The sequence below is a fragment of the Aquila chrysaetos genome, chromosome 13, assembly GCF_900496995.4.
Source record: "Aquila chrysaetos chrysaetos chromosome 13, bAquChr1.4, whole genome shotgun sequence".
NCBI lineage: Eukaryota > Metazoa > Chordata > Aves > Accipitriformes > Accipitridae > Aquila > Aquila chrysaetos.
The window spans coordinates 32,830,675-32,853,949 of record NC_044016.1 but is presented as its reverse complement, the minus strand read 5'-3'; the positions used below and the strand labels follow the sequence as shown (position 1 = coordinate 32,853,949).

Below are 23,275 nucleotides of genomic sequence, written 5' to 3'. Positions count from 1 at the left end.
AGGGCGCCTGCGCACGGGGCGGCCCCAGCCCCGCTTCCTCCCCCCCCCGCCCCGTACCCCACCCTCCGCCCGCCCGCCCGCCCGTCGCGGCGTGTGTCAGCCGGCCATGGAGCGGCCGCCGCCAGCCGCCGCCGCCGCCGCCGGCCCCCGGGCAGCACCGGCCGCGCCAGCGCCACCACCACCACTACCGGCACCCAGGGGAGGCGGCAGCGGCGGCGAGCCCGCCGGCAGCGCCTGGTGCCGCTGGGCGCAGTGACAGCGCCCCCGGCTCCCCCGCCCCGGCCCCGCCGGCCCCCGCCTCCTCCCGCCGCCGCCGCCGCCGCCTGCGATGCTCAGTGAGTGGCGGGGAGCGGCGCGGGGCCGCGGGGCCGAGGCCCGCACGGGGCCGGCGTGAGGGAGCGCGGGGAGGGCGGGGCGGGCCCCGGTCGTCCCGCCGGGCCGCCTCGTGGCGGAGGCCCGCAGGCCCGGCCCGGCCCGGCCCGCCGCGGCCCGGTCCGGCGCGGCGCGGCGGGCGGCTCCCGGGAGGCCGGCGGGCCCCGGGGCGGGGTGGGGTGGGCCTCGGGCACGGGGTGAGCCCCGGGGGAGGACAGGGCCGGGCGCCTGCCCTGCGCCCGTGGGTCGCGGGGTGGGCTTTCCTCATTAGTATTATTTTTTTTTTCCCCCTTGAAAAGCGCGTGGGTTTAATTAGCTGCTCCTTATCGCGGCGTTTCTCTTCCCTTTTTTTTTATTTTTAATCCTGATAGGGGAAGACTTTCACTTTCGCGTCCCTTCAGCGTGCGCCCTCGGTTTTCCCACTGGCCGGCGCTGCCCGGGCGGCAGCAGCCCGGGACGCGTTTGGGACGGGCTCGGGGCTCGGTAGGGCTCTTGGCGTTAGCCCGGGTTTACTGTCCCTGGGGCCTAAAGGCGAGCGGCGCTTGGTCCGGCAGCTCTGCTCCGAGGAGGAGGAGGAGGAAGGCATCGGCGGTGGAGGCTGAAGCCGTAAGGTGGTGTGTCGCGGGCAGGAGGAAAGCGTGTCCTGCCCAGGTAGCGCAGAGGAGATCGAAGGGGCGAAGCGCGCTGTTTGGCTCTGTCTTTTGGGGGGGGGGGGGGGGGAACGGGAAAAAGAACCAAACCATTGTGGAATTGGCAAAACTTAAATCTGTGAACGGTGAGCCAAATGTAGGTCCAATGCAAATGGATGCAGGCTCTTCTAAAATCACAGCTGTTTCTCCTCTGCCTCTTCCCGTGAACGCCACTGCCCAGGCAAAAGCCTTCTCCGTAGTTCCTGCGATCTGCGGCACTTTTCTGATTTTGCACCACCACCACCACCACGCCGCGTCTCCCTGTCGACTTGTCGTGTTTACTTGCCTGTTTTTCTGAATTGCAGCCACTGCGTGTATGAAGTCCCTTGGCTCTAGGTTCACAGTTATCTTCGTGTCTGTTTATCCTTGTTTACTCTGAAATTTTGTAAATATGAAGTTAAGTGAATGTCACAAAATTGAAAATTGGGTGATTTGGTATTGTTGGTAGGCTCCAAATTTCAGTTGTAGCGATAAGGGATTAAAAGATGGTACTTCTCTGTCCACACTGGAGGCCTGAGACACAGTTCTCAGTAGAGAATATTTAAAATGTGCTTTTGTGGGATGTTTTACTGCTTTTTGGGTTTTTTTAAGGATTGCTTGTCCTTGGTTCTTTTCTGATGCTCGCAGGTCTTCCCTCAGTCTGTTGGAAGGAAGAGGCTGCCGTCCCAGCATCAGGATGGGAATGCAGAGTAATTTAAAAGCAGCGTTTCCAGTGCTAGTTTTCAAGCTGTTTTCCTTATGTCTGTACTGGTAAAATTTCAAGGCTGTGGAATCTGCCTAAACCTGTACGTGAGATGTAGCATAGGCAGGAAATTAATCTCCTGGGTCCAGTGCTTAGTACACAGCTAATTTCCAACTTTTCTACGAAAGAGGAACTTGTGATGTGTTTTGTATGATCAGCATCGGGTTTCTTCAGTAGTTTTGGTTCCTCAAAAAAAAAATTAATATTCTTTTTTTTATTAATTTTGTGCTCCAATTTGTGACACTTCAGAAGAGGCTGCATAGTAGCTGTGCAGACTCCCGATGTGATCTTTCTTCTCTCTTTCCTTACGTGTTTTGCTTATCAGTAAAAATAGTTAATGGCATTAGTATTTATTGTTCTCTCTGGCTGTTTGAGAAGAATGAGACAGCTGGGACTTCCAAATGATTGTTTCAAGCTTTCTGCAGGCATGGACGGGGATTGCTATATGCCTTCAGTTTGTTTCATATTTTGAAGATTATGTTTAGCGATGGGAGCTAGAGTCTTAAAAATGATTGGAGGTTAAACTGGCAGGCTTGTCCTTTTTTGCCTTTAAATTCTGCATCATTGACCTGTTGTGCACTGGCTCAGCGTGAACCCAGTTAAAGGTATTTTGGCAGGCCATCCCTATGTTTATTTTATGATGTAGTCTAATTTTGAGGGCTTGATAAAGAATATTTGTAGGAACGTTGGTTTTGCTCTTGTACTTTTCATGAGCGCTTTGCCTGCTCCTGTGACATTGCTCTTTGTAATGCTAAGGGTGAAGTATAAAGGCAAAGTGAACAAAGAAACAAAGATCTGAAATGAAAGTAGGGGTGATAGTGTGTCTGATGCCCATGGGTGTTTCTTCGTGAAGATGCGTTTCCTGTAAGGTAGTTCCTGTCACCTGGGAATAGGGAAAGAGATCTCCTTGAGATACTGCTGGTAACAACCACTACTGTGACTGCTGGGAGGAGTATGCAAAGGGAGCAAGAAACTGTACAGATTGCATAAAGCAGCTGCAAACGCTACCTTGCTAATCTTGGCTGAAGAAACTGGGGCTTCCCTATTACCCTAGAGCTCTGAAAAAGCTCGGATTTGGATCAGCTGCCAGCAACTGCTCCTTTCCCAGGTCCTTCTCTATTGCTGCTAAAATGTCTGATCCTGATGTTAGAATTTGAGATTACTGGGTAACCTACTGCTTTTTTTGCCTATCATTTAAAATTTACCATTTTCTCTATTGGTCATCTGCTTGTTTAGCAGCTTGAAAAGGCTGATCTTGGTACTCCTCTTGTTTGTCAGTGTTATTTCAAAGGGTCCTCTGGAATTCTGCGTCTTTCACACACCAGTTTTCAGTTTCTCCGATCCATTATGAGTTTATGAGGAATTATCTGTACATGAATGCTCTGCCATAAAGAATAAGGGTTTTCTCACCAAATCTCACCTAGTGCAGATTGATCCTGTAACTGAAGCAAAAAAAGTATGGGCAAGGATATTTCTGGATGCTCTCTCTTTGCAATTGAACCACAGACCTGAGGCTGATTTGCACAGTTCTGACTGGCTAAACCGCTTCAGAAACATTTAGTTGAATCTGTTGCATGCCGTTTTGGGAGTGAGTTTCTTTTGGATTATAACCTAAATAAACAGTCTAGATGCAGAATCTCCAAAGTGGTTTCTAGACCTGAAATAAGCATCTATGAGAGCATCTCAAATATAATTAAGTTGCTAGCCAAACCGAAGCTGTATGGCAGACTGGATGCAGAGGTGTTAGTGTGGACCTGGGCAAGTCACTTGTATGTGAGTCCATGCTGCTAGCTGAAACGCAGCATGGTAAATGTAATACATTGCAAAGCTTGGTTAAGGGTGTTTTTTTGGGAGGGTGCCAAGATGCTGGTCCATCTCTGTGCCCACCCTTCTTCATGGTCTTCATTAGAATTCTGTCTTTCCTACACTTTTGTGCAACAGAATAAGTGTTCTATTTGAGACCGTGTACATTTCAGATATAATTTCTTTAATTGCAAGGAAGATGAAAAGGAAGTTTGCTTTTGGAGTGGGAAAGTTGTGGTTGAAACTCACAATTTTAATAGGTCTGTCTGGAAATGCTGTGAAAACTCCACACCTGTTGATGCCCCTTCCCCACCCTCAACAGTTACTTCACCTGTGAGAACAAATGGAAGTCTTTTTAAGGTTTTCACCAAAGCATATGGGTTTGCAATTCCACGTATCTGTTTAAAGTAACTTTTGCTGAAACCTTGCATCCCCATCCGCTTGGAACTTCACAGAGGGCTTATTGTTCTAACAACTGGGATAAGCACTGAAGTGTGCATGGCTATTAGAAAAGGCTCATTTATGATCATGTTTTTAAAGCTGTCAGTTTGTTAGAAATACGGTTCTTACAAGGGGGGGAAGGGCATCCTTGTCTGTCTCTCTGAGAAGCTGTGTTTCGTTACATTTAGCTGCTCAAACCGGAAAGCATGTGCATTTGTAAAACTTATGCGGGTCATTGATAGCGGGGCTGTGAGGTGTAGAACTATCCTGAGGCAGGCTTTACCTGTTAATCTGCTAGAAGAAAACTGTCGCTTAGTTCTGCTTTATTTAAAGCCTTTTAGGTTATCTAACTTCTGTGTAAAATCGATGGGTATTGCGAAGGATTGGTGGCAGTCAGGGACTAATCAAATAGCAAGAGAGCTATTGCATTCATCTTACTGAGATTCTTTTATTACAAGCCAGAGTCTAAAAGCTAGCATTGGGCTCTTTTTGGTTTTGAGATACTACCAAGTGGTGTTTGTGAGGATGGATTTCAAAATTTATATAAAGGAAACTTCAAAGCTTTTTTTTTTTTTTTTTTTTTTTTACTTTTTGTAGGAGGGAAGTCTAGATGGATGAGGGCAGGTGAAAAAGGCAGAAGACTCTGCTTTTGTTTTAATTTCCCTGTTTGTTTGGTTTTTTTTTTTTTCTGGAGACTTACCTGACTGAAGTGCCAGAAGTCTGGCTTTAAACTTTTAAGTTTAGGTGATAAACTATTGCTTCTTGGACTCCCAAAATAGGTGTACTATTTAAAGCATTATGATTCTGAAATTTCCTTCTTTGTATATTATTTTCTCATTCCCTTGACTCTTCTGGAATTGTTTTATTGGTTGGTCAAGCAGAGGAATCAGAAAATGACTGAAGAATACCCAACTGCTATTGTAAAAGCAAGAAGGAGAAATGTTCCCTTTTTATGAGTTATTTTTAACAAAAACAAATGCTTCAGCTCACCACTGCAGTTTTAGCCCAGAATCCAGAAAAGTATTTTTGATTCCTTGGTGAAATTAGTAGAATTAGGCAGTGAAATATCTTCAGGGATCTGATTCAACGTGTTTAGTTATGCCTTAATACCGAGAGGCAAATGCTCTCTGTTGCTTTTGTATTTCAGTAATGAAGTTGTTTGACTTCAGCAATGAAAATACTGAGCCATTTGTCTTCCATCAATTTTAATACAGCTATGGTGTACATTGATCTTGGCGTATACCTACACAGTAAGAGCCTCATCATCTCTTTCTTTTCTTTTGAGGTCATGAAACGCGTACGCACAGAACAGATTCAGATGGCAGTGTCCTGCTACCTCAAGCGCCGTCAGTACGTGGACTCGGAAGGTCCCCTAAAACAAGGGCTGAGGCTGTGTCAGACTGCTGAAGAGATGGCAGCTAATCTCACAGGTAATCCTATCCTATTTTCCATGCATGCTTCTTGGCAGAGCTGTGACAAGTGTGAGCATGTATATTGGTAACTATGTGAATTTGTCAGCACATACGGACAGCTCTCCTTTTGAAATAAAGAAATTTTCCAGTGTGAAGTTGGAGTGAGTTAGGAACTTTTGAAGAATGAAAATGTGGATGAAATTGTAACAAGGTGAGATTCATGGTCAGTGAAACAGCAGGCTGAAATATCAGGTCAGGGTAGTGGAAAATGTATATGTTGTATCCCAAAGAACATGAAGTCTGGTGAGTAGTGATGCTTTGGGACGGAGGTGAGAAGAACCTAGATGAGGAATTAAGAAGCAGGAAAATCTGTTGTACCTTTGTACTCCAGGAGAGCTGTATCATGTGAAATAGAAGTGATACAGGCTGTTTCTTTCACTGGCCTAGTCAGCTTTCTAGTTGTGAAAGCTCCGCTCTGTCACTTGCGGGGGGGGGGGGAACAAACCCTTCAGTGGATGAGACAGTTATTTCCCTGCATGTCCTTTCACCTCTTCCTTAAAGGCTTCTGAATCCTGTTACACTACCTGCTTTTCAAATCCTGTATGTGACAGTCTTCATTGTAATTATTTTTGTTACAAAAACTACGCTGCTGCTTGAGCATGTACAAATATTGAAAGGATGCGAGCCATGTGGAGGTTACAAAGATTCAATTTACTTGTAAAAGTAATAGAAAATCTTGGGATCACCTTTGGGTGAAAATGAAAGGAGGAAATGTTTTCTGTTAAAAGAAACTGCTTAGATTGTGACAGTATCCCAGGCTAAGAGTGGTGGAGACCTTATTTACTTGTGATACAACTTGATTTGACAGAACATTAGTTGCGGTATAACTCCTCTGCTCGTAGGTTGATACGATTGGATGCCAAAATAGCTCTTCCCACCTCTAGAGTATTTTGCCATAGTTATAATCCAAAGATGAGTTACTTGTGGTTAACTGTCCAGGCTAACTCTTTCAGGGGCCTGAAGGAAATTGGGTAATATTTCATTATTAGAAGTGACTTGCATCTTAGTGCTTTTCGTTTCCTTGCTGTTTTCAGAGCAACTATCGGAAGTTTGTTGCAACTCCCTGAAATAATACTGGGGGAGACGGGGAAGGTATTAAACCAAAGTAAAATGCTGAATTGTTTTTGATGGGAGATCTTATGGGAGAGGTGGGTAGAAAGGCCAGTGTTGAAATGGGATTAGAACTTGGGATCAGTCCATACCAGGAGGACACAAGAGTATCTGAAGTAAGAGAGATGAATTGGATTGCGAGCCTTTGCATTCACATATGGCATCGTGCAGAAAAAAATGTTTCAGTAAAGTGTGTGAATAAGTGTGTGATTGGGTCTTGTCTTTTTACTAATCTTCCACCAAATGTTATTACTAAATTTTTTATTAGTCTGTATGCTCTTGCCAGTGTGAGGGTTTTGTGGCTAGTAATTGAGAACTTAGTCATAAATTTTCATTAGAACTGAAAATGGTCTGCTCTTATGTATTCAGCTGCTTACTACTTCTTGTCAAACATGCTTGTAGTAAGCTGTCAGTGAGTATGCTGCAGTTCCATGAATGACAGTCAAAAAAGAAAAACCCGGCTTGAACTTATTCTGACAACAGAGGCTGAAAATACTTTCTGCTGCAGTCATCTTAGTTTTGCAAACTGAATAAAAACTGACCAGATTCTAAACCCTTAATTGCTTTTATTTCGAGGAAAGCGATCAAATATTTTTTGCTGAAGATGTTTTTGCTCATTCCTTAACAAAATTCACCTTGCTTTTTCTGTTCAGCTCTTCTATTTTGTTTGACTTCTAAATTAACCAGCCTGTATAAATGGAAGAGTTGCTTACTTCTGTCTTCAATTCTGTGATTTCTTCTTTCACAGTGAAAAGTGTCCTCTGTTTTTGGTTTTAAGTAGTTTTGTTTCTCAGTTTTACCTCAGCATTTCTTTTTGTCTTCGTCCAGAGTCTCTTCAGTTCAGCCTTTCTCCATTGCTTCAAATACTTGCTATACCCGTACAGCGCTCTTTTCACAGAATCATAGAACAGCCCAGGTTGGAAAGGACCTTGAAAGATCATCTGGTCCAAGCTTTCGAGGGAAAGGGAGCCCAGATGAGATTACCTTACAACCTGTCTGATTGTATCTGCAGTACAATGCGGCACAGAGCTTCCTCGTGACTACCCTGTATTTCTGTAGACAACTAGAAGAATATTTGAGGACAGAATGAGTGACTAAGGAACAGGTTGCTCTAATATTGTCCATAGTATACTACTGACACATAGGACTATCTGAAATAATGTAAAATCATATGTAAATCGTACACTCACGTAAAAGAGGAATCAGTTGCTGTTAAACAGCATTTACAGTAGCCCTGCATTTGTTAGCTGGAAGAAATGCTGCTCGTAGCCAACACACAAGACCAGGAGGGTACTGTCCATATCCCTGAGTTAGGAGTGAGTTCCTTTGAATTTGCTATCAGGTTGCATAGCTGGCTGCAATTACTGGAAGTGACGTCAAGGAGCAGACGTTTCCAATAGATGTTCTTATGACCACTGGGGAAGGTGGAAAAGAAACTATGGTATATTTATTAATGTATGAAAAGGATATGGCCGCTGTTTTATTTCCACCAGGAGAAAAATATGCCTGAAAATTTTACTCTTGTTTTGGAATCAGTTGAGCTCTTGATCCTTTTTGCAGTTCTGGTTGGTGTGAAGTTTTGGGAAGGAAAAGAATTAGAATTTGAACGTGTTATAACTGTCTGGTATGTAGGGTTTGTTTTGTTTAACATATGATGGGGACGAGCTCTAGCATCATGACTGAAAGAGTAGGGCATAATGATTGCCCAGCCAGACTGTTCTAGGATAGGTAGCCAAAGATGATGATCCTCTTTCTGAAGCATGACGTACGTCTTAATTTTGGAATTAAGTTGCTTATGCAGAGAAAGTTGAATAGGTGGCATGGACGGACCACTTCATAAAGCTAAGGATAGTAAGTCGTGCTTGCCTGGCATGAGCAAGGTGGAAAGTCATTCCCATTCCTGCTGAAATGAGGCCACGAGAACGCTGTGAAGAGTTGACCCTTGTATGTAACCCTGTGACAGCGTAAAAGACAGGCTCTCATGTTTCTGTTTTTCTTTGCTTTTACAATAAAGGAGTATGGGTGACATTGAAAACTGTCACTAAGCATTGTTCAGTTACTACAGGTGTGTGCATGCAGTTTACTTTCTCATGCTGAATATTGATTATATTAAATTTTAAGTCCAAATAGCAGAGTTTTTACTTCAGTTGTTAAGTAATACCAGTATGTGAGCCAGTTTTGAGTTTCTCAAGCAGCCAGGCTGTAGGAAGTGCAGTGTATCTGTACCTTTCAAGAGGTTATATTTGTTTATTTCTAAACTGATTTGAGAGAAGATATGGCATTGGTGCTGGAATCTGTTTTTTCCCATGCGGGGATAATAAGCACAGCCCAGCTCTCAGTTTCCAAAGCTGAATTCAGCTTGCCCTGGAGAGTTGGTAAACATACCTTCTGTATTTCTGTAAGCTCCAGGCAGATAGACCTGTGTCTTACCAGGGAGAGAGAGCAAGAATAGCGACAGGCTGCCTGTACACCATGTGCTGATCTCTTTCTAATTAGAAGCATTGAGATGAGCTGGAGGCTGGCCTATCTCCCTTTAGCATGTGAACATTTGATGATGATGTTTATAGATTTCCAGGGCTGTCAGAGTTGTGCCTCTGTGTGCGAGCCAAATGTTGGAACAAAAAGCAATGAATCGGGAGTAGGAAGGCAAAGAGAGAGGATGGAAGGCGGTGGGGGGCAGGGGAGACGGAAAGAAGTTGAAGGAGTTGAAAGTGAGAGTAATGAAAACAGGTTTTGTGGAGGGGAAAATGGTTACGAATTGAAAAAAAATCAGGAAAGGAAAACAGTGAAACTCCTTGCCCTTTAGTGCTCTTCTTAGAAGAGCAGACAAATAAACATATTAGTTATAATTTTGTAACTTGTATTTCTAATCACTGGTACTTGTATATGCTTAGGGTATGTTGGTGGGTGTCTGTAAACTTGCACAGAGTCCCCTGTCGGATTCTGAGAGGTTAACAGAAGGGCAAAGGTTTGGTGCCAGAGAAAGAAAAGCCAATTCCCTTTCTAAATAGTTCAGAGCCACTTTTACCAGAGTTGATGCTGGTTCTGAAAATCAGTTTAACACCACCTCAGGAGACCATTACAACTGGGTTTTTGGTCAGATACCAGCTGCCCTTTAACCTAAAATCCTCAGGGAGGAGGAGGAGATGTTTTGATTTAAAAAGTGCTTGCTTAGAGATGCAGTGTGTTTTCACCACCACCTCCGGGAGACTAGTAAATGCTAATGATTATCATTTGTTGTAAATGGTAATGACTGGGACAAGGAATTTGAGACTGAGGTAGTGTCACTGCAGGCCTTCTGTCCATGATAGTTGGTGGGTCCCCCTGAAAAAGAAACTTTGTTTTGGAGAAAGTTGTAGGTTGCTTTCTGCATCTTTTCTGAGTGCAAAGTAGTAAAACCACTGAGTATCTCATAAAACTGTTAAGGGACTTGTGACGGTGTTACTCTGAATTTCTTGGGAAATTAAGGTTGTTTCTGAAATTAAAAATGTATTCTGGGGGGAGCAGGTGAGTTGCTGAGATTTTTAGGGTGGGGTTTTTTTAAGCTTTCAGTATACTTTCTCATTCATGATCTGTCTAGGTTGTTATTGCCATGTTTAGATGCTTTGGACTATGTCATCCCTGGATGGTTTGAAAGATGAAATGTCATCTTGGTGGCTGCATTACCTTGGATTTTATGAGAAGCTTTGTTTCCAGACACATGCAAAACTCCTTATATCCCTATTTAATTTTTACTTATTTTATTTCACAGTCCAATCTGAATCTGGTTGCGCCAACGTTGTGTCTGCAGCTCCCTGCCTGGCGGAGCCACAGCAATATGAAGTACAATTTGGACGATTACGCAATTTTCTCACAGGTAAATATCAGGAAGCAAGGAAGAGGAAAGTAGCTGATTATTTTTTTTTTGTCATTTCAATGAGTAAAAGGCAACATAATAAAATTTAAAATCATGTCTCTAATAATCTTTTGATTTCTAGTTTTGAGATTTCTGTTACTACAATTAGAAATACTTAATTTTTCTTTTTTTTTTTTTTGTTGTTGTCCAAGTGCTGAGTACCTTTGGTTTTTGTAGATACCTGACTGTTTGGCCTTTCTTGTTCAAGCATTTGACCTTTGTATATCTTCTAGACAACAGCATACATATATAGGACAAGAAGGAAGATTAGTGTTTTATGTGAAAGGCAGGTAACTTAGAAATGAGTGTAGTTCTCTGCTGTCTCCTAGTTTAGGGGTTTTAATTTTATTCATAATTGGCTTATTTTTATGATAGTCTGGCTTTTTAAGGGAGAATTTGTTCCCTTAAATTTTTCTGTACTGGCTTTGAGACTGGAGGTATATGGCAAAGTTAAAATTCTCATTCTGTAGTGTGATGCAAAAGACTATAATGATTTTTCTTTTTTTTTAATGACTTTTTAATAATTAAAAAAAAGGTACTCCTGGGAATGTCCTTATTCCATGAGTCCCAAATGTAGGAAGAAGAAAGCAGATAGGATTTTTAGAGAACAGTACCAGGGAAAGTGAGGTTGCCACTCCTCCCACCTTTGGGCACATCTACATTTGTCCAGTGTAGGGATTTGATCCCAGTGTGCATAACACTGGGATTAATATTCCTGATAGTTGTTGAAAGAAAAGGGAGGGAGGCAAGCAGAGGCAGAAAACAATGAAGTCTAAGACTTGCTGTCTAGAGCAGTTCAACACCGTTGCACTTTAATATTGGAGGTAAATCCTTATTGTTTGATAGATTTTTGAGAAGTACCATTGTTCTGTTCAGTGGCTTAAATACTGCTTGGGGAAGTGCTAGGTGTGGTTTTGGTGTTGAGGTCGACTGTTTTCATTTTTTTTTTTTTTTTTTTTTTCCCTTTTGCTCAGTTTTGATTTTTTACACACATGAACTGCTTCTGTTTCTGCAAGGGAGTAACTTGCCAGCCAGCCACAAGGCACAGCAGGACAATTCCCATTTCTGTGATGCCTGCCTCCAGGGACACTGAGGTCTGGGCAGGGGACTAGGACCACTGAATAATTTAGGAATTGCTCTAGAGGTCTCTAGTTCAACCAGCTGCTGAAAGCAGGGCAAGATCGGAGTTCGATCAGGTTGCTCGGGGCCTTGTCCAGCCAGGTTTTGAAAATCAAAAAGTGTGGTGATTGCTTGGCACCTCTGGGCCCCGGCTCCAGGCCTGAGCGATTTGGTGAGAATTTCCCTTGCAGCAGCTTGCCTGTTGTCCTTTGAGCACCTCAGAGAAGAGGCTAGCTCCTTTTCCTCCATAATGTCCCACTGGATACTGAAGGCAGCAATTGGATATCCCCTTATTCTTCTCCAGGCTAGACAGACCCAGCTTCTGTAACCTCTCTGCGTATGTTCCTGGGGAACGTTTTCTTTGTTCCTGTTTCTGACAACTTCCTATCTCTTCCCTTTTTCCCCCACTGCAGAGTGAGGTCCTTCCCCTTGTTGCATTTCTGGACTAGAGCACCTGCAGAGAAAAGAGCGGCTGCTGGCTGCTTAGAGCTTTTACTACATACAGACCACTGGTTTCACTGGCTTTGGCCCAGCTTCAGTGGGACAGAAGGGAGAATGATGCCTAAGTATGCAAATACGTATGCATACACTGCACACCACACACATTCTAGTTACTCATGTAGAAATGGAAGAGGCACAGTATGAACCAGAGAGAGTCTGAAGGGTGCTCAACAGGAGAGGAAAAATAACCTAATGGGAAGGGGAAAAAAAGAATATGGATTAGTGAGTGGCAGGAGGAAAGAACAAGCTGAAAAGAAGCAATGATGTTTGAGGATCAGCAATGCCTATTTTGTTCCAGTAATCTGGACCATTTGGTCCTCTGGTAGCTCGTTGATGCGGCCCTGTATGTTGCCATGGTGTTCTGCGGCAGGGCTCTGCTCCTTCCAGCTCCCTGCAACCGGCTGAACGTGGGAGGGAAACAGCCCCAAGAAGGTGGTGAAGGAGGGGTGGAGCTGTGGCACAGATTAGTCTCTGCAAGGTACAGCACAGCCTAATCAGGAGTTCGTTACACTGTGTACTAGGAGTTACTGCTGGGATTTGCCTTGGCAGAGAGAGCGGGGGAGAGAGAGAAAGCATGCACATGAGCAGGCACAGAAATAACACAAGAGCACAGCATATTGCAGTACATTTGGAAGCTGCAGCTTCCTTTCCCCTGGAGACAAATCAGTTTCATCCAAAGCATCACATGCAAGTTTTATTGAAGCTGAGAGGAAAAAAAAGCCACCAAAGTTCAGGCCCACACAAGCTAGGTAAATAATTTTGACTTAAACATGTTAAATACTATTTTAAATATAATGAGTAAATTTTGAAGTCCATTTATTACAATAAGCAGAGGGCATAGTTTTTCTCCTTAAATAAACAGGGGAAAAATTCAGCTGTCATGTATTTTATGAGGTGGTATTTTAAAGCTGACCCACACCTAAAAAAGAGTTTTGAAATCTCTGCATTTTGTTCTGACGAGGTACCTCACTGACTTGAAAATCTCTGTTCAGATCTCTAATAGGTACTGTGTATCCCCTTTAGGTGACAGAAGAGGTTCACTTAGGTGCGCCAACAAAAGTCTCCTCTTGCTTGCTCTCTGATGCCACTGTCAAGGCTTTTTGCAGTAATTGTCCTTGCTCTGTTTTATTCCCAGTAGAAAGTGGATTGAGAAATCATTCAAAGTTTGTTGCTGTTTTTCATATAGATTCAGATTCTCAGCACAGCCATGAAGTGATGCCTCTTCTGTATCCCCTTTTTGTCTACCTCCATCTGAACATGGTCCAGAATGGCCTAAAAAGCACAGTGGACAGTTTTTACAGCCGCTTCCATGGCATGTTCTTGCAGAATGCCAGCCAGAAGGATATCATTGAGCAGTTGCAGACTACCATGACTATTCAAGATATCCTGTCCAACTTGAAGCTCCGGGCTTTTCTGGACAACAAGTACGTCATCCGCCTTCAAGAGGACAGCTACAACTACCTTCTTCGCTACCTCCAAAGTGACAACAACAACGCCCTGTGCAAAGTCCTGACCTTGCACATTCACCTGGATGTGCAGCCCGCCAAGAGGACTGACTACCAGCTCTATGCCGGTGGGAGCTCCTCACGCAACGAGAGCAACGGCCTGGAACCCAGCGACGTGCCGGCTTCCATTCTGCAGAATGAGGCGGCACTGGATTTACTGCAGGACAGCATTAAACGTGTCAAGGACGGGCCCCCTTCCTTAACAACCATCTGTTTCTATGCCTTCTATAACACGGAGCAGTTGCTGAACACTGCAGAGATTTCACCAAATAGCAAGCTGCTTGCTGCTGGGTTCGATAATTCGTGTGTGAAGCTGTGGAGCCTGCGTTCCAGGAAGTTAAAATCTGAGCCCCACCTCGTTGATGTGTCCCGCATCCGTCTGGCTTGTGACATCCTGGATGAGGAGGTCTGGATACCCATTTCCCCCCCCCCCCCTACCCTTTCTGCCAAGGTATTTGGGCATGCATTGTGGAGTATCTAGTAACGTCTTAGGGGACTGTAAGGCTGTTCCACAACCTGTCTGCCTTGACGCACAAATTTTATAGCCTACTCTGATCCTTGTTCTTTCCTGCAGTGGCTGTAAATGCTGCAGTGAGTTTGTGCTCGGGTCATAGTTTGTTAGTCCTAGGTGCTGATCTCCCTCCTCCAGCTGTCCTTGAACAGACGGCACTACACAGGCAGCCCAGTAAGGATGGGTGACTAGAGAAGGCTCCCTTCCCTGAGGAGCGTGGAGTCTTCTTATGGGTGGGAAGATGAAATGAGGAGATGCAGGCAGTAAAAACACACTGTGATGAATGAAAACTAGAAGGAAGGTGGCTCAGAACAAGCAGTCAGAGGGTGGAGAGAAGGGGAGAGATGCAGGAAGAGGGAAAATAAAGACAAAGTAAGGAGAGAGCCAAAGGAGGCTGGTCTGAGGCCTCAGGAAGAAGGAGGGATGCCTAAGTGCAAAACTGTATTTCAGGAATCACCTTAACCAGAGGTGAAGAGTTAGCATGGAAAAATTATGCAAAATGTCTCTGTTAAGGAATCTGTGGTGTAGAAACTTCAGTGGCTTCCCACTCTGGAGTGCTGGAGACAAGAACAGGGATGTGTGTGCCTTCACATGCCAGGCTAGATAGCATCTTCTAGTTTACTCTCTTTTGCCTTCTAGTCACGCCCTTCCTTCTCTCTCACCACAGCTGCCCACGTAGCATCTTATATCTGGTTAGAGATCAGAATTTGTGACTCTTTCTTTGTTTAATCACTCTCCTCTTGAAGGGGGCGGGGGGGGGGAGCCTCATTTGTTCTTGTGTTGAGTGTTTAGCAGGAAAAACATCGTTTTTTCCACTGCTTTTTCTTATAAAAAATACCTAGTGGCAGGGTTCTGTTTATTTTGGAAGAGTGCAGAGAGCTTGCTGTATGCAGAGATCTATGGTTAGGGATCGCTTTGTTAGTCAGCTTGAGAACTAGAGGCAGGCATCCAGGTGAGATAGCACAGTGGCATGCTCACTGCTTCCCAGGTTAACCCTTTCTGCAGAGTGAGCAGGTAAGTGGGCCAGACTAGCCCAAGATGGAGCTATGGACTGACTTGTTTTCATTATAAGCTGCAAGAGTTCATAGGACATGTGACTATGTATTGCCTGTCATGGAAACCAAATGTCAATAACCTACAACAGAGGAGAATTTCTCTGGTAAATCAGCAGGTCACCTCCTTTGGCTCCAGACTATAGAAAAGTGAGATACTGCCAGGTTATCAGGAGTGTGTTTTGGCTTTTTTTGGCACGTAGGCACATACTTGCATATTATAAGTGTATTATGAAACAGCAATGGAAGCTTGAGTACAAATGGCCCTTGTTGGCCATTTAATATTTTGTGTATCCTGCAGTATTTGTGCACAGGTCTAAAACCAAAAACTGGTCAAAGACCAGCACAGATCAAAGTCATCATTGCCCTGAATAACTTCCACCACTGACAAAACAAACAGTGATCTGATCAGGAGTTCAAAGTTAAGGGAGGATACCAGCCTGAGTGCACTGCTGGTTATGGGTCCCAAATGCAAATGAAAGCCTATTGACTACAAAGGAAATAAATTCCAGTGTCTGGGAGCCCTAAGTGAAAATACACAGGCTGCCATGGGGTTGCAGGTGGGAACAGACCAGCACCTGCTTGGGTGCCATGGGAGTGGAAGCCACAGATACTAAGGCAAACCAGACAAGACCACCCTGACCAGGCTGCAGTCATCAGTAATGCAGCTCAGGGTGAACAGGGGCTGTGCTTCAGACTGTCACTGCAGTCTGATCAGCAACAATTCACAGCGATAAATCTGATGAAAACTTTGACAGAGAACAAAAATTCTGAATGTGCTTTGACATCACTTCAGTGAGTTCTATAGAATAACTTGTGAGGATGTTAAACTTGGCTGGGTTTTGTAAGGTTTCTAAATTTTGTTTGTTTTGGTTGATTTCTGTATTGTGTAATTAGCTTTGGATACAGTATTTAAATAGTAGTGCCTGAAATAATTAATCTTCAGCTTGGTTTCTGATTTGCTGCAAGCAAGTGGGTCCTGTTTATGAAGATACAGAAGTCTAAAACTGTGCTAGTTTCAGTGGATCTTGTTCAAGGTGGCACTAAAACTATGCTATTGGGTTTATTAACTCTTTTTGTATATATGTATATAAAAAATGAGGTTGAGACTTGGCAAAAGCATTAGAGAACGATGTTTTTTCCTAGTTCATGTAAAACCTTTGTGCCACTAAGGTCAAAATCATCCACTAGGTGTAGTTTTAGTGAATTTTGATCAGTGTGATGCCCCAGTGCACTTCACCAGTGTTGTCTTGCTTCTTGGAAATAGGAGAGCCTTACTAATTTGGGATAAAGTAATTCTGTTTTCTTCATAGTAGCATCTCACAACTGCCATTTCATAGTCTCTCTTACTTAAGGTCCAGTATAAAAATGCATTTTTGCAGCTGCGCAAATGGACGTATTGTTTGTCTCTGCCATTTTGCCATGCTCATCACTGATACTACATAAATCAACGACAGAAAGTAACGCTTTCTGTTCCAAGCTGCAAGAGTGGCAGCCTTTAAATTCTGTGAAGACTAAGACTTGAGTCTTTCAGCTTTGCTTCTAAGGTTCTGCTTTTAAGTGGCAGTAGTCCTTCAAGTGGTAATGACCAGGCATGATGCTGACATCTTGGTGGATGGCAGATTGGAGGGAATTTTGGAAGGAGCAGTAAGAAATGTCCTGCAAAGAGAGCTGTGGTATTTACTCCCTCATCTTTTCCTGCTAGGACATCCCTACTGTAGGCAGGTAAGAGATCCTGCCTTTTGACATCTTAAGAGCACTTCAGGATGAGAGAGATGACAACACCCAGGGAAACCTGTTACTAGTTAGAAGGGGAAAAAAAAAAAAGGGGGGGGTGTCTTTTGGTTTTTTGAGGTTATTGTTGCTTTTTGAAGCTCACTCATTCCTTTGAGGCTTATGCTGGGTGGAAGATCAAGATAATTTTTGTCAGCTAGATAACATTTGCTGCTCACATGGTTAAATTCATCATCAGTAATTTTTTCTGCGTCCAAATGACTGTCATGCAAAATCCATTACTGATTTAAGTAATAGCTGAAGAGTTGGGCAGTCTGTCCACAGGTGTATCATTTGGAAGGTGTCCTGTGTAACAAAACATGCCAACATTTTTGTTCTTTTCAGTTTCTTAGTAATATAATTTTGGGGAGTCTTGTATTTGCTCAGGACAATTTCCTGTTCACTGTTGAAGCAGAAATTTTTTTTTTCAGCCCATTTTAGTACTGTTGGTAGGTTTTCCAGTTCTATCCTATTACTTAAAATCTGTTTTCATAGTTCTTTTCAAAATGGATAGCTCAAATAATAAAAGGTAGCTTTTAGTGTGTGTGTGTGTAGGTTATTGATTAAAATAGGCATATATAACTTAATTTCTTGTCCATCCCAAGGAAATACAAATTGGTTCATGTTAACCTGCAGCAGCAACCGCTTCAGAAGGAGCTAATGGATATCTGGGTAGTGCCCAGGGGTACATTGTATCCAGGAAACATACTCAGTGTGTGAAATTGGAATCCTGAAAAAATATTATGAAGAGGGATTCCCTGCCTTCCTGCTGGTTTATAACATAGGTTGCAGTCCTTCTGTAGCTGCTGCAAATGCTCACCTGCGTGGTAGTAGCTGTGGGATGCAAGGAAGAGTGTGCTTGATCTGCCAAAGAAATGAAGCTTGGTTCTGCGAGGCAGTAATACAGTGGCTGCACTTCCAGCTGCTTTGTTAATCTGGTCAGCAGACTAACTTGGATGGGGGGGAAATGGAAAAATTTAGTGACTCGAAAGCATTATAGGTATACTGGTTTTGGTGAGCTATAATAGCAGTGTGCAGTTGTTACGCTAAGTGGGTGTCAAACAGAAGTCAAAGATAAGATTTGCTACCTGTGACCATACAGGAGTGTGGTTTTGAATGCTGCAGAAGGCATTGTCAAATAAGCTGCTACTGTAATACAAGAAAAGAGTAGGTGCTTGTAAGAGAGAAAGAGTATGTGCTTGCAGACAGCCTAAGTAGCCCTGCTTGAATTTGAAGGCATAAAATTTAAGTATCTGGACCTGCAGAATTCACAGAAACTATAGTACAACGTGGGTAACTTGAATGGGCTTCCACTGGTAACTTGTCAGGAATCTTATGGTCATAATTAAATAGTATAAAATGCTGCAGGTATCAGCTTCTCTCCTTTAATGTGGTAACATAGCCTAGAGATGCTGTGGATTCCGGCAAGCAATGCTCTATCTGAGGTAGAAAAAGCAATTTGAATAAGAATGGGGCTTTTTGTGCTAGAGCCTGCAATTTCTCTCTGCCTCACCTCCATCGTAGAGATGAAGTTGGCTCACAGCCCCATCATAAAACTCCCATGGGCACTGACTACTCTGAAGAGAATTAGCATTGCTAAACACGGCTTGCTGCCTACTACTAAACACGCAGCTGAGAGAGAGAAAGGCAGTGAGCTAGCTAAGTCAGAGTTTGCTCACCTCTGACGTGAGATTTGAAACCACTGGAGGAGAAAGGCTTTCAGGACTCCTGCTAAGTCTGAAGCAAAACCGTCTGTGGGTCCTGAGGTCAGAGGGATGGGAGATGTCGTGTCAGCCAAGAGAGCTGCTCACGATGCACTGACTTCTGCTAGTTTTCAGCAGTCCAGCAGCCCTGGGGAACTGGGTTTCCTCTCAGGGCAGGAAGTGTTCCTTCTGCAGGAAACGGGCCAGTTTGTGATGATAAAAGTTAAAGGGGCTGCTCACAAGCAAAAGGGTGTGTGTTGAATCTGATGTGCTGAGATTGTCTGTGGATGAGTGTTACTGATTCAGTATTGAGGAAGAGTGTCTGCCTGACAGCCCTGAGGAAGGGTGGTCTCAAGCTACTACACCGGTGCACCCCAAGCTGTGGTTATCTTGTACTCTGTCAGTGAGACCCCAGGTTGTCAGGCAAGGACGCTCTCTTAAGGTGAGATTTGTTGAAACTTGTGCAGTCTGTAGCCTTTGAGTGTCAAGAGGTGCTACTGGCATAGACTTTCAGAGACTCACCCTCCATTGGGAGATTCCGTTAGCACAGCTCACTGAACAGTCTTTAAATGTAAAAGCCTTTACTTGTTGACTATCTGCCCTGCTACTTGAATTGGAGAATTACAGGATAAAAAGGTTTCCAGTGCCATCATTTTTGTGGTTATTCATCTTCTCCTACCCCAAAATAGATCCTTTGACCTAAATAAGCTGCATACGTTTGCTGTTCTTGAAGGGTGAGAGGATGTGAAAGCATCCTGATGGGGCTTGCATGGAGAAAGATATTATGGCCTTACTGTGTTTCTGTTCACATGTGGGGCTAAGAAAGAATGTCCAGCAGACAGTTTGTCAAATATGCTTTGTCTTGCCCGTCTCCTGCCTTTTGTTTAAGACATCTGTGTTTCTTTTTCTCTACTGTGAGATTCACTTCCAATAATGACCACACCAAAAGAGCAGATGCCAAGATCTGTTTCAACATCTTAGCCAAAAGTTTAGCAGAGAGTGGATAGGGAATAAGCATATGTTTTTAGCAAGTGGAAAAATGTCATAAAATATTGGGGCTTTTCCCCTATTTGCGTACAGTTCCAGGTTAAGGTGCCTTCTGGAGTAAGCATGAAGCTACCCAAAATGAAGATAAAACCTTTATATAAAGCCTTATCTTGCCATCTCTTCCAGCGTTAACTTAGGTATAGCAGAAGTGCTAACAATGTTTGTGTCTCAGAGTTGCACAAAGTGTGCCACGTCTAAAATAACTTCTTCTGTATTAACACCCGCCTGTTTTCCTCATGATGGTTCCTGTATTTGTTGAACAGATAAACATGCTTTCCTTTCTTGTTTCTTTTTCTCCTCCCTGACCAGGAGGAAGAGGATGACAGCGCAGGCACAGAAATGAAGATCCTGAGAGGGCACTGTGGACCCGTGTATAGCACGAGGTTCCTTTCAGACAGTTCAGGACTCTTATCTTGTTCTGAGGACATGTCCATCAGATACTGGGACCTCGGAAGTTTTACAAACACTGTGTTGTACCAAGGACATGCCTATCCTGTCTGGGATTTGGATATTAGCCCCTGCAGCCTGTACTTTGCCAGTGGTTCCCACGATCGCACTGCAAGGCTCTGGTCATTTGATCGGACGTACCCGCTGCGAATATATGCAGGCCATTTGGCGGATGTAGACTGTGTGAAGTTCCACCCCAATTCCAACTACTTAGCGACGGGCTCCACAGACAAAACTGTGCGCTTGTGGAGCACTCAGCAAGGCAACTCGGTGCGTCTTTTCACCGGGCACCGTGGCCCCGTACTCGCTCTTGCGTTTTCTCCCAATGGTAAGTACCTGGCATCAGCAGGTGAAGACCAGCGGCTAAAGCTGTGGGACTTGGCATCAGGAACTCTTTACAAAGAACTGAGGGGCCACACGGACAACATAACCAGCCTTACTTTTAGCCCCGACAGTAGTTTAATTGCTTCAGCGTCGATGGACAATTCAGTCCGGGTCTGGGACATTCGGAACACTTACTGCAACGCCCCTGCAGATGGGTCTTCCAGTGAACTGGTTGGTGTATATACCGGACAAATGAATAATGTACTGAGCGTACAGTTTATGGCCTGTAATCTTCTTCTAGTGACTGGAATTGCACAAGAAAATCAGGAACTTTAATTTTTTTTTTTTTCTTAGGGAAGTGGGTGGGTGTATTGAACGCCAGAGTCCATTGCAAGCTGAGAGTACTGACTGTGAAACACTTTTCTTCCTCTGCCCCCTTGAAAGGCACGTTCATTCAGAGTGATGCAAATGCTTTAAAATGTCTTGCCCACAAAAAGGCCTGTGCTGTTGAACGGAGTAAGGAAAAAAGGAGGAGTGATGAAAATACATATACATTCTAATCTTGTACTTGTAGGGATGGGGAAAAGGGGAGTAAATCCAGTAGCTTGGGGAAACCAAAAGCCTGGTCCAGACAAGTGAAACTGCCAACCAGATAAGCTGCTGACCTGCACTTAAATATCCTGCGTTGATTGATGGGCACATCTTACCTACTGTTAACTGAGGCTTGAGTGTGTGGAGAACTACTGGCCCAGTGTTTTTTGTTTTGTTTTGCTTTTGTTTTCCTGTTATTGCAGAGGACCAGCATTTTAAGACCCTTCTATTAAAAGAACATTATGTATTTTCTACAGTGATAGTGGTCCTAAATATTACAGCTCCCTGTAGCACTTCTGGAATATTTTGGACTAGCTAAGTAGAAAATACCATCTTTCTTTTTAGTAAGGGGATGGAAATCTGACCTCAGTTGGGGCCCATCTCTGCATTGTCACTTGGGTTTGGTTCCTGGTACTAGCTGTGATATTTGTATTTATGTTCCATTTCTGAATCTTGGAATCTTTCTGAATCTGGTTGCACTGTGTTTTGAGGATGGGAGGACAGTGGGGGTAGAGCGGTGGCTTTAAGGGTAATAAACAACTTGCCTTGTCTGGAGGGAGGGCACTATAGAACTGAAGTGGCTAAGTTTGGACTCCTAATGGAAACGGGGCATGTCGGTCCACCACTGCACCTCACAGAAATATTTCCGTAAATGGAAGTTGGCAGTCTAGGGAGAGGGGAAGGGGGAGAGAGACAAACACAAAGTGACATGGGAAAAAATAGTATTACTAAATTATTGTGCGTACACAAAGGCAGCTCTGCCAGTGTTGGATTTTTCTCAAAATGTTGCAATATCAGTTTCATGAACGCTTTGTGAGATAAATCATCAGCATTTACAACAAGGATCTGCAAAAAAAGCACGTTCTAGTTTGTCATTTGGAGAGATTAAATATTTCTGCTTTCTGGAAAGAGTTATTTTGTATTTTGTTTTCTATTAAAAGCATTTAGTTTAAAAAAAAAAAAAAATGGTTTGGTCCCTTTCTGGGAAACTTGCTCTGGCTTGCAGGGGTAGGAGAGGGCAGGAGCATGCGTCTCCTGCACTGCTTGAGCCAGAGCTCGCTTGGCAGTGGGAGGCTGGATCTGGTGGTCTCGCTCACTTGGTGCATGCTGTTTTGATGTCCCCTACTTGCTTTCCACAGAGCTGACTTGGCAGGTCATGGAGTAGGGTATTGACACAGCTTTGTAGGTCAGCTGAAATGCACGTGGAGGATCTAGGTACCCCCTGAGGTTGACACTGTGCACCAGAAGGCCTCATTCTGTAGTGCCGCATGACCTTTACTTGGTGGTTTCATGTTCTAAAATGCCTCTTTCGAGCAGAGGCCCAGTCCTAATGTCTTCTAGACAGGCTGTCAATATTAAATAATAATTCCCTTCAGCTTCCCTCAGGGCTTCTGGACTTTCATGAGAGAATTCTCTTGAGAACATCCAAACAATCTTAAGAGTTTAGATGACAGCTCGCAATTGGTTTGGGGTTTTTTTTTGTCTACTTAGGTTGGTAAACAACCAAAACCTTTTATCAGAAAAGAGTTTGACCTTTCTGAAATTAGTAACGGTGTGTGCTGTGGCTTAGCTCTGCGAGCACCAGAAACCCTCCTGTATGCTCGGAGTTGAATGGCACTGCTAATCTGATGGCTGGATATCAGAAGTGTGAAGCAGCTCAACAATCCCAGACCAGGATCAGGTATTTTGAAAAAAACAGTACAAGAGGTGGTTGTATTGCTGATGCTTTGTGCTACGCAGGTCTCTAGAGAGACCTTCTCCTTCAGACCTACTGAGCTGATAACAGCTTAGCAGACTAAATGCACTGTATTCTTCAACCTGCAGTAATGTCTATGGTTGTTTTGAGTGGTTTTGCTCGATTATGCAGGTTCTAGCCCAAAGATTTCATTGTGAAATGGCTTCTCTTGTATCATAGCAAAGTATCGAAGTGCTTGGCTGAATGCCTGTGTGAATACCTAGAAAGGATATGGCTCACCAGTGTTCACTGGAACTCATTTTCTGTTTGTTGCCATATGCCCTGAACAGTGTTTAGATGTTGAACAGCTGGACTTTTGGTACTGAAGTAGAGCAAATGGCAACTGAAAGCCCGGGGGGGTGGGGGGGGGGGGCACGGAATAAAGGTGAGATGGGCAGGGAACAAAGTTTCCCTTTAACATCTTCTGCAGTGGAATTGGGCTG

At 43.9% G+C, this 23,275-nt stretch overlaps 1 protein-coding gene across 9 annotated transcripts; it reads left to right on the top strand.

Moving 5' to 3' along the window:
* Positions 1-91: 91 nt before the first annotated feature.
* On the top strand, positions 92-22,006 carry TAF5L (TATA-box binding protein associated factor 5 like). 9 transcript variants are annotated; one of them, XM_030035219.2, is made up of 6 exons: positions 92-335; positions 744-1,023; positions 5,333-5,477; positions 10,381-10,485; positions 13,331-14,100; positions 20,045-22,006. In XM_030035219.2, the coding sequence occupies exons 3-6, from the start codon at positions 5,336-5,338 to the stop codon at positions 20,840-20,842; spliced, it is 1,815 nt and encodes a 604-aa protein (XP_029891079.1). In that variant the 5' UTR covers positions 92-335; positions 744-1,023; positions 5,333-5,335; the 3' UTR covers positions 20,843-22,006. The 9 variants fall into 9 exon arrangements, with proteins under 9 accessions (XP_029891079.1, XP_029891080.1, XP_040984209.1 ...); XM_030035220.2 differs by lacking the exon at positions 744-1,023; XM_041128275.1 differs by lacking the exon at positions 744-1,023 and having other exon boundaries at positions 319-335; positions 13,471-14,100.
* The last annotated feature ends 1,269 nt before the right edge of the window (positions 22,007-23,275 follow it).